General features: G+C 40.5%; 1 protein-coding gene across 22 annotated transcripts in view; it reads left to right on the forward strand.

Annotated features, from left to right (window-relative positions):
* Window positions 1-11,115, forward strand: part of ZMIZ1 (zinc finger MIZ-type containing 1) — a 347,687-nt gene that overhangs the window by 304,609 nt on the left and 31,963 nt on the right. For 16 of the 22 annotated variants that reach the window (XR_005821723.1, XR_005821724.1, XM_040564314.1 and 13 more), the window contains 4 exons: window positions 5,227-5,341; window positions 7,528-7,745; window positions 9,160-9,358; window positions 10,328-10,618. Coding sequence is in view for 20 of the 22 variants with exons in the window: in XM_040564314.1 (XP_040420248.1) it covers window positions 5,227-5,341; window positions 7,528-7,745; window positions 9,160-9,358; window positions 10,328-10,618 (823 nt within the window). In the remaining 2 variants the exon portion in view is untranslated. The remainder of the gene's footprint in view (window positions 1-5,226; window positions 5,342-7,527; window positions 7,746-9,159; window positions 9,359-10,327; window positions 10,619-11,115) is intronic. The other 6 variants (XM_040564327.1, XM_040564330.1, XM_040564332.1 and 3 more) reach the window with 1 other exon arrangement.

Genomic DNA, 11,115 nt, shown 5'->3' on the forward strand with positions numbered 1-11,115 from the left:
TGATGCTGATAAGAAAATTACAGAGATGTGATGAAGTTCATGCCTGTTCCCTAACATCAGCTCACTGAAAAGGCTGTTTGAATTCAGTATATGCGTGGCACTATGTGCAACAGTCTTTTTCTTAGAGTATGCTTAAAATAAGTTTATGGTGGTGCCCTAATCAAGAATAATTGCTAAATGAATCTGTATTAATAATTAAATCTACGTGTGTTGTTCATTTGAGAAAAACCCAAGTAAAACAAAAACTAAACCTGGATGAAAGTAAGTAAAGCTGCATAATTTATGAGATAATACAGGGTATGAAATGCACGTATCAATACTGGGCTTAAAAAGAGCTTCATTTCCTGTTCTGATTGTGGGATTTGGTTTTTGGTTTTGGTTTTCATTGCAAATGAATGGGATTTTAGACAGAAGAGGGGAGGGACAGGAGCATGGAGTCTTATTTGGAGATCATGTGCTAGTTTGTATTAAAGTAGTGTCACCTAGAGGCTCCAGCCAAGAATACAACCATGGGGTGCTCGGCACCCTGCACACCCTTGCTCCCACAGGGGCAGAGGCACGGACCGGGAGATCCACCACTTGCCAGAGGCTAAGAACAAGTCGGGAGTGCAGGGTCTGGTCTGTGTGTGGACTGTCCTGACTTGTGACTATGTGTAACTGCAAAGGCGTGTTGGCCCAGTTAGAGCTTGGAATTTCACTCCTCGTCACCATGGGCGTTCTCCTTGCTTCAGGTGCATGGGTTGCCTGAGAAGACACCTGAGAGATGACAGTCAGTGTCACACTGGTAACGACCTGCTCTTACTGGTGTCAGTTGAGGAAGCTGGGATACGTTTAGTAGATTTAAAGGATTGTGTGGCCTGCGTGTGTATCAGCCACCAGTCAGGTGGAGTGGCGGCGCTTCACAAGCATTAAAGATCACTGCAAAACTGTGAAGTTGGGTTGAGGGTAAGCAGCAAAAAGTAGTCACTGAAAGCCCAGTTCTGTGAAACTTGATGTCAGTGCTTGGAGTGAAAAGATTTTTTGAGAGAGCCAACATCTGGTGCTTTTCTGCGGTAGCTGATAGATCTTCTGTGCTTTAGACGGGGAGAGATGCTTTACAAATACAGTTTAGACACCTGGCCTTCTCAACAAGTGATGCGGAAAATCACCAGGAAGATACTACTCCAGTTTTACCCTCCTCCACGTTATGTAAAAATACCATTTTTCTCAGGATGTGTACTTCACTAAACAGTCTGAATCTCTCCTTCCTCAATCAATGAAGATAGGTAAACAGTGTCAGATACACATACAATTGCTTTAATGATAACTGTAGTTTCAGTTATGTAAACATATTTAAAGTACAGCTTTTCCAAATAATGCTACTAATCATGTGTGAGTTATGGTAATTCCCTGGCTTTAATTTACTGTATGGAGCTTACTTTCTATGAAGCAACTTTTATTAGAATTTGCTGACAGTCTCTGCCTGACATGAAGCCTGTAACTATTCCAAAGAGGTTGACTATCTGTTTGGTTCTCTTTTTCTTGCTTTGGGATTAAGAGAAGCTGTTAAGACCCAATTACCAGTGTACCTCTCTGACATTAGTGCTGTATTACCAGTGGTTTCAGTGCATTTGCCAGCAGCTAAGAAATCTTTCCTCCTTATGCCTTGATAACAGCTTTGCTGCATCATAGTTTGAGAAGTATTTTCCCTTCATCTCTTCCTCTTTGCTCTATGGCTTCCTCTGCTGTCTGGCCTTTAATGCTGACCAGTAGTATGTATAGGTTCATTAACACTATTATAAATTTAGTCAATACTCTTTTAGTGGACTCCAGCTGAGCCCAAACTGACTCACTGCCCTCCAGGGTGTAGTGAGAGACTTAATTACCCTTGTACCATTCAACAGAACAATGTTGTGGGCAGTGCGTCGCTTTGGCTGGAGATGTTGAGGCTTCTGTCCCTATTGGCTGCCATTTTCAAGCTTCAAGAAAGGGACTTCAGAGTAATTTGCAGCTCTGTAGAGTAACAGCAGAAAGTTCTTTTGCAAATGAGAATTGGATTGGTCACGTTTCAATACAGTACTTAAATGGATTTCCCTTTGATGGCTAGAGAATTCCTTTGGGTTGTCTAAGGACAGAAACACGAGTTAAAAGGGTGGAGAAGTGGAAGGGCAAGTAATCCTTTAGCTAAGTGAGGCGTGTTCTGGCATGTCATACTGCTTAAAACCAGAGGAGCGTTCACCCAGTGGAGGCACAGAAGGTGCTGCATCCAGCGTGGCAAAAGTCATACTCAGACACACGTGTAATGAATGGGCGATAGCCTGAGTATCATGCTGGGGAACGCGAACCAGGAGAATGACATGTGTTTCTCATTGGGGTAGGGGAAGTGAAATTTGTGTGAAGGGAGGTCTGGCTCAGTAAGTACATATTAGGTGTATAAGTTGCTATTCTGCAAGGCACATCTGCCACTATTTCAGAGTTGCCAGAATTTCTGACACTAATGTTGTCTGTGATTTAAAGCTAAGTCCTATGTTGGACAATGTAGTAGTCATGTGATTCAATGTGCATGGTGAATGAATATTTCTCAACAAATCTACGCCTAGTCTTCTTTTCTGGCTTTCATGTGTTATGCTGGGTTTCCTATGCTGGAGACTTCCATAATATGTCAACAGTTTGGCTTCTTGAGGTATCACGTGACTGTAATAACATAAAAATTGAGTGATTAGCTCTTCGTAATTAGATGAAGTGATTGTATAGTCTTTGAGAACCCAGTGCAGTCTTCCACTAAACAAATGCTCTGACTCTACAGTTGGATGAATAATATATGAATTCTCTTCTGTGTACTGTAAAGGAGAGTAGAAAAGAGAAACATACTTTGGAGACAGTGAAAAAAATGGGTAAAACTTCGTAACAGCAGGATAAGGCATCACTAGCTCGAAGTCTGAGCATGTATACAAGCCATACGGCATATTTGCATTAGAATCACCTTCAGTGACTTTGTGGTTTGGTCCCTGCCTGTCCCTACCCTTCTTATTTACTCCTACACTTACAAAATATTTGCTTTGTCCCTCAGGTTTTATTACTTGTTGGCAGCACCTCATTAGGGAATATAGAGGAATGGCTGCAGTGAGTCCTTTAACTGCTTATGTCATGGCAAGATCTTCTTCATAGTCATCAAAGTATACAAGCACCCATATGTGCCATAAATATCTAAAAAAAACATAGAGCAGACATCGGCAAAAACCGTCAGAGAAGAAAATAAAGTAAGAGGCATCATTTAGAGCAGGAAAAAAGAGGAGAGCTTCGTAGCAGTCACAAATTCTGGGTTAGTCATCATTCATCTCCATGCTGACAGGGGACTTGCTGAAACGTTGCGTCACTTGCAAATGTTAGTCACTGAAGCCATTGTCTGAGCCTCTGAATGAGATTAGGAAGGTCTTCAGCCTTCTGAGAGAAAATATTTTAAAGAAAAATGGTCTAAGAGGACTTGCAGATTGCACGGCATTAAATATGTCCTTATTCACACATTGTTTTATATGCATGCTGTCAAGGTAAACATTACCTGTCAAGCATCTCATATAGAATTAATGTTTTCCATTAATTTTCCCTAATTATTTGTTAGGGGAAATTATTCTTTTCCCTAATTTAATTCATTCCATGTTTTGTGATTCTATTATTGCTTAATTCAATTTAGGTATTTTGAAACAAATAGGTCAGTTTAAATTCATAGTTACATTCTAATACAATGCTGTTGTGCTGACACAGTGTTATGGAATTTGTTTGGCATTTGCTAGTTGTTTGTAAAATGTTATTTCATTTTAACATAGTTGCTATTGCTGTTACTCGATTTTTTGTTCACTTTGGACATTGGCAGATTTTTTTAAAGGGGGGAACACTTCTTTGTGCAATGTGATTGCTATTCTTAAATGGTTTACACTGGATTTTATAGGCAGGTTAAAGAGCAAACACATACACAGTCCTTGATTTTAGCTGGTAGCAGAAAAGGGAAGAGAATTGGTCCAAGCCTGGAGTGCTATCTGGGAACATGGGAGAGTCACCTGCCTTGTCTGCCACAGAGCCCTTGTTAGGACATTGGCAGGCCATTTGTCTCGCCAGCTGCTGTGTGAGTAGTTGTGATGGACTTCACGGTGCAGGCTTAGAAGTGCTCGGATACAGAGCTCAGAGAGCCTGTGGGGGTTCTTTAGGCAAGGTAGCCCCATACAGAATTGCAGCAATAGCTGGCAATCCAAGCAAAAATGCCATTCTTGATACAAAATAGAAATCAAGGCCTTTTGAAAATGAAAGAGCAATATGTACTTATTAAATGACTTATATCTAGATGAGGAAAGATCGTGTGTGTGTGTGTGTGTACATGTATGCAAATAGAAATTTAACTTACAAGTTAATAGTACGAGAACAAACAAATTTAAAATAGGCATGTATTCTACAGTGATGGGATTAATAGTTACTTTCATAGGTTTTAACATATTTCATTAATTACGCTAGATGTGTACATATCCTGTGTTCGTTTTGCAACTATTAAAGCTTTCCTATGAAAAGAACTGTAAGAAATGCTTGCTTGTATCTGTGGACAAAGCTAATGGAAAAATCCAATCCTCTCACCCACATATTTATCTCAAAGATGTGTTGTATATCTGCAGTTGATTTTCTAGCATGCTGATTAGCTAATACTGTTTTTGGCATGCAGCTTATCCATCGTGTAGAAGAACGCTATCTGAATTTCAATTTTCTTTTCAAAATGATGTTGAACTGCTTTTCCTTTAAAGGCTCTTCTGGCCATTTGGGGACCCAGTGCAGACAGTGGAGCTGCAGTCTAGTCTCAAAATCTAATTGAATTGATATGAGGCAGCTGAAGCAGTGATTGTTGAAGAGCTTGAGATGGATTGCCAAAAAATAAGTGCTTCTGAGCAACTTGCTTAGTGTCCTCATTTGAAAATCTGCCCATGAGTTGATTTTTACTTCCACTGGTAATAGACCTTTATGGTAAATGCCCTGTGTTTCAGTATAGTCAAGGAATTTGTTAGTTCTATGTGGCTTAGATATGATATGATCACATTGCTATTAAAGAAGAAGAAACTATGCCTCTAAGAGTGCTGAAAAAAAAAAAAAAAAAGAAGTGGGGAGTTAAAGAAATGTGGAAATGCTGGTGTTAATCCCTTTGTCCCCACCAGCAATTTGCTACCATTTAACCTTCCAAAATCTCATTTTCCTAAACTTTTTTTTTCACAGTGATGGGTCTTTCCCTTATGATTCTGTTCCCTGGCAGCAAAATACCAACCAGCCTCCAGGTTCGTTATCAGTGGTCACCACGGTATGGGGTGTGACTAATACCTCTCAAAGCCAGGTAAGCTTCATTTTTATGTTTCCTCCCCCCTAGATACATGTTTTGATTAATGTTAGCAAAATGAAAAGCTTTGGGGAAAATTCTCGTAGGATCGATAACAGTGTCTGTGTTCTCTTTGTTGTAAATGTGCATTTTTTCCCAGTTATGTTCTCTTTGGTATCATCAGAAAGGACGTGTTTGAGTCAGCAACTCGTTTAGCTGCATGCAAATGTCAGGCTAGGGTATAGCACATATTTTGCACTGTATGGTTTTAACAGTAAAAGCATGGTTTTGTTGTGATCCCAAACCTCCTGGGAATTTCAGATTGAAGAGGTTTTTTTATTAAAAATTGTATTTTCAGCTAGATTCACAAAATGGTAGTTTTTGTCATTTTTATCTGGTCTTATGTTGTACTAGTGGGCTGCTCAGATCTGTTGCCAACTCTACCTCCATGCTGAGGTGCTAACTACCAGCTATAGGCTGTGCTCTCTCTTCAGCCTCTCTGTTGATACTGCCTTACGTTGCAACAAATATTTCAATATGCATTAGAGCAAAAGCATGATCTCCTGGCTTCCAGGTGAAAAACATATTTATTGGATTTGCATTTAGTTCTCTCCACGCTTTTACCTCTCTTTTTCTTCTCCAATGTGTATCAAATTATTTTGTACAAAAAGAAGCAGCTTTAATGAAAAGGACACCAATTCTCTCTGATAGTGCGTTCTCCAAGGAATGTGGTACAAATGTTACTCTCAGACAGTGTAGTCCTTTTTGACACCATACATGAAGTGCTTAAACACTTTGCTGTGTTTGAGTGCGGATGGTGTATGAATCTAACCTGTCTTTCCCATGTTTTCCAAATCAAACATCATACCAAATTTTTCTGTTTGTCAGATTCGAAATTTTGGTTAGAAAAGTAAAAACAAAATTGTTGTGTATTGAGTCATTAAAAACGAAATCATTTAGGAGCCAAGTCATACAGATAGTCACGTGGCAGTTACATAAACACTGTTTGTGGCACAGTCTTCCTTCAAAAAATAAAGATAGGTAACAGTTACCAGATCTATGACATCATCTATTATTGTTGATTTATTTTTAAACCTTAAAAGAAAAGGTATCCCACCTGGGTGAGAAATAGTTGAGTAAATATAAGCATGTAGGACTATGATAGTATTGGCCAGAAAATGGAAATACAGTTCCTTGTGGGAATCTTTCACACTTGGAAAAAAAAAATGACTTGGTGTTTTGTTCTATCTTAAGAACACTGTTACATTATTTAAACTCTTTGTGATACTTCAGAAGAATTTGCAATAAAAGAAAAAAAGTGCTTTTGTACAAGAAGAAAATGCTTCTTCAGAATCACTGCAAGAAAAGGGTGAACCTGTGAAACATGAGGCTTGATTATAAGCTGTTCAGAGCAGACTGAGATGAATGACAGGGTTTCCCTTAAGTCTTCATATTCCCCAAGGAAGAGGAGGGAGCCAGACTCAGAGATTTGGCTTCAAATTCCAAGAGCCAACAAACTCAATACTACCATGCGGCTTGGTCTTATGCAAAAGTCGTGACTGCTAGATTTATTCCCAAATAGCAGGAAGATTTCCATGCAGGTAACTGTGAACAATCATGCTCATATCTTGAAGAAAATCATAGCATTTTTGGTTCAATTGAAAAAAATTATTCAAACAAGCAAGCTGAGTACTTTGAAAAACAGAGCAAGGGATTCTTCTCTTAAGAAGTTATAAAACCAACTGATGGACTTCTGTAGAAAACAGGTTAAGCCATGGAAACACATTCTCTCACAGTTCTGGCATCTGTAATGTCCTTTACAGTATGCCTGTGGGACTGTATACTTGCAAGTCATTTTGAGGCCCTACATCGGAAAAAAAGCATATGCTTTCTCTTAATTGGATGAATGTCACCTAAAGAGCATGGCTGTAGCAGGTCTATATCAAAACTATTTTATTAAGTGTGTTTGTTAACTAGGCTACCTCCCGTGAAGCAAAATCAGAGTTCAGTTCTCATGTTAGTTTGGAAATGGCAAAAGGAGAGAGCAGCAGAAACCAGTGCACCTAGACTTCAACAAGGTGTATACTCATTAGAGTTCAGAGTACAGGATGGTTATATTGTAATTTATTGATTCCAGCAAATCAACGCAATTTGCTTGACGTAGTTCAAAGTACAGCCCCTTACTCTCATGTTTCTACTCACAGGTGCTGGGAAATCCAATGGCAAATGCTAACAACCCTATGAACCCAGCAGGAAATCCCATGGCTTCTGGGATGACAACCAGCAACCCTGGAATCAACTCGCCTCAGTTTGCTGGACAGCAGCAACAATTTTCAGCCAAGGCAGGCTCCACTCAGCCGTATATACAGCAGGGCATGTATGGGCGACCCAACTACGCTGGAAGTGGAGGCTTTGGTGGGAGGTAAGATTTACACATGTGAGGTGGTAAAGGGATGTAAACAGTTGATGAAGCTTGTTTTAGTGACGTGACGGAAGTGTCACGCACTCGTTTTTATTGCATAAAGTCTCAGTAGCTATTTTATGCTGCTTAGCTGAAGCGCATACTGCTTATACAGCTTCAGAAATCAGATACCCAAACTGCAACAAAATTCATCACAGTAAATGGAAATGGCTTAGGTCAATCAATTAGCTCTAATAAACCCCCAAATAAAGTTTTAATTAAGAGAGATTGTTAAATAGAACACAGACTTAGGAATGATTAACATCTAATAAGGCCATGATGTGAAAGGTATTGATGGTATAATTTAAAGACTTGTATGCAGGAATAAACTTGAGTAGTAGGCAACAGTAGATTCCTATGGATGGGGTATTTCTGCCTAAAGACTTGTAATCTGAAAAAAATTGGGGGTGGAGATTTTTGTTACGAGAGATGATCTAACTGTGTATTTATTCTGGAGAAGTAAATGCTGCATTTGCACAATAGGCCAAAACTAATACCCTGGGCTTTGTTACATGTTGACTTTCTGTGTCTGTCCTTTGTAAACAAGGGTGGTAAGTCCACTTAACTGAAACCACTATTTATGGCCCCTCTGCAAAGCCTGCTGATAAGGTTGTTAACATAGTCAGTCTAGTGTGAAGGATATAAGCCTAGAACTCGGGGGACTTTATCTCTCCTTTCATCTCCGCCACCAATCTACCGAGTAACCTTGAACAAGCCATGAAGTTTCTGTACCTGTGTATTAATGTCTCTAAAATGGGCACAGTAATAGTGACCTGCATTTATAAAGATAGTTGAGGTCTTGGAGTGGGAAAGACGGGGTTTAGCTTCATTTATCGTACAATCAGTAGAAGAGCTGGGTAGGAAGTACAAAATTCAACGTGTAGGATCCGGAAGAGTTGATTGTGGTGGTTCTCTCCTGGCTATTTTGCTGAGGTTGAGGGAGAAGTGTTTTTACATTGGGAAAACTTGGTATAATTCACCATTGGGGCAGATGAATGCACTGGTGTGGAGGCAGCAGTCTGTTCATGTTGCTGTGCAGTCTGCCCCTAAATTATTGGGAAATTGGGCTTGCGTTAACTTTCTGGACTTCAGTTCAGCTTCTCAGGGAGTTTCAGAGCTGCAAAGCAGTTCAGTGCTCATGAAACAACTGGAGGTGGTGCCTTGCAGTCCTGGTGGCAGCCCTAACACTGTGGCATGTGAGCAGCACTTGTGTCTCATTTACACATTGAATTCCCCCTCCTGCTGGCTTTCACTGGAAATTGATACGTGGTTTTGGAACAGTTCCGGATGAGGATCACATCGAAGTTCAAAACAAAACCCACTAAGCACGTCTTAATTCTCTGTTTCTTTCTTTCTTTCCTTTCTTCCCGGTCAGTTACCCTGGAGGCCCAAATACCCCCGCGGGCATGGGGATCCCGCCACACACAAGGCCACCGGCTGATTTCACCCAGCCAGCCGCTGCCGCCGCCGCTGCTGCAGTTGCAGCTGCAGCTGCTACAGCAACAGCTACAGCTACAGCCACTGTGGCAGCCCTTCAGGAAACGCAGAATAAGGATATGAACCAGTATGGACCGGTAAGAGCGTAACCCTTATGTCTTTGTACCTGCCTGATTTGGACGATTACAGGGGATTGGGCTGCCTTCCCTTGTTTATTAGGGTGCCAACCCTATATTTTTGCATGAGCATGGTTATAAATGCTTATGAGAAACTGCTGGAATGTGTTTATGTTGTTATGAGTCAAAGTACCCCATTTTTTTCCCCTCCAATAAATTTTGTGGTTTGTAGATTGTCCCTTAAAAAACACAAAGTTTACCCAAAGTTATGGCTTCATCTGATATGATGTATTATTGCTGCCTTTGCCAGCCCTGTGAACCTCTAAGCTAGAGTACCTGGTGAAATGTTTCAAAGTCTGGGAATAGGTTTTGTACTACTTGGGTAATTGCTTATTTTGCCAACTGCAGTCAATTGGTTTTTTTTTTTCCCTTTAAATGAGGAAACAATAGAGAAGAAATTTGCTTTTTAATAAAGCTGTCCGTGAGAACAGCTGTGAGACATGCATTTCTGGTGATCCACAGCCTCCAGCATGTCATGATTTGCTGTAATAATTTTTTCTTCAAATAAACAAGGGTTCAGTTGCTGCAGGTTTTCTCTTTTGCAAACCTCCCAGAGCTTTGAAGTATATGGGCCGATATGCCACATGAAATAACAAAGGTTAGCACCTTAGAAATTGTAGCATGGTGCTCTGTGTATGCAGCCAACTTCCTAGCCTGTTGTCTAATGGTAATAGACTAGCAAATTTAAACTATTTAATTGCTCATTGTAGACCTAACTCTGTCCGTGTCTCTTATGCCTTCCACAATTCCAACTGAATTTTTATTATAAATAACATCACCACCCATCAAAAGTTGGAGAACATTGAAGGAAAATGCGACATAACACATACCTTTCTTCCCTCCCCCCAAAAGCATGTTCAGCTCCCTCCTCCCATTTTAAATGCATGTCGCATTTTATTCTTTTTTTTTTTTCTTCTTCTTCCGTTGAAGGTTTGTTCCTCTTTCCAGATGGGTCCAACTCAGGCTTACAACAACCAGTTTATGAACCAGCCTGGTCCTCGTGGCCCTGCTTCAATGCCAGGCAACATGAACCCAGCAAGCATGGGTGCAGGAATGACGCCCTCCAGCATGAGTGGGCCGCCCATGGGCATGAACCAGCCGAGGCCTCCTGGAATGAGTCCCTTCAGCACCCATGGGCAGAGGATGCCTCAGCAAGCCTACCCAGGCCCACGCCCCCAGTCTTTGCCTATACAGGGCATAAAGAGGCCGTACCCAGGAGAGGTACGAAATTCTCTAACTTATTTTATTTTGTGTCAAGTATTGTTTTGACTGAAAGGTGCTACATGCTGAGCAATGCGTGGTGTACCTCCCTCTACAATAGCTATGTATCTGTTCCAAATTTGGTAGGAATGCTTCTTTTAAAGTACAAGTGGCAGCAGCTCTTGCTTTTTAGCTTCTACAGTATTCAGGTTGGTCCTTGCTATGTTAGTCAAGATGACAGTCATTAAAACCATGAAAGACCCCAAACCAGCGGAGCCCTCAAAATGTCACTTTTTTGTTCTCGAGCTAGATGGTAAATTCATAGACCCTAAGCAGACTTCCTTCACAGGGGTGGATTTATTTAACTTGACAATTTAAAAGAGATGTTGAAGGTGAAATACTTACTTGAGCCCAATACGTACGTGATTTGCATTTTCTTGGATAGTTTTATTGTTCTAAGGAAATACAGGGAATATGTTGTATGAACACCCCTAATAATAACATTTATTTTGAAGAAC

Source organism: Cygnus olor, chromosome 7, assembly GCF_009769625.2.
Source record: "Cygnus olor isolate bCygOlo1 chromosome 7, bCygOlo1.pri.v2, whole genome shotgun sequence".
Classification (NCBI taxonomy): domain Eukaryota; kingdom Metazoa; phylum Chordata; class Aves; order Anseriformes; family Anatidae; genus Cygnus; species Cygnus olor.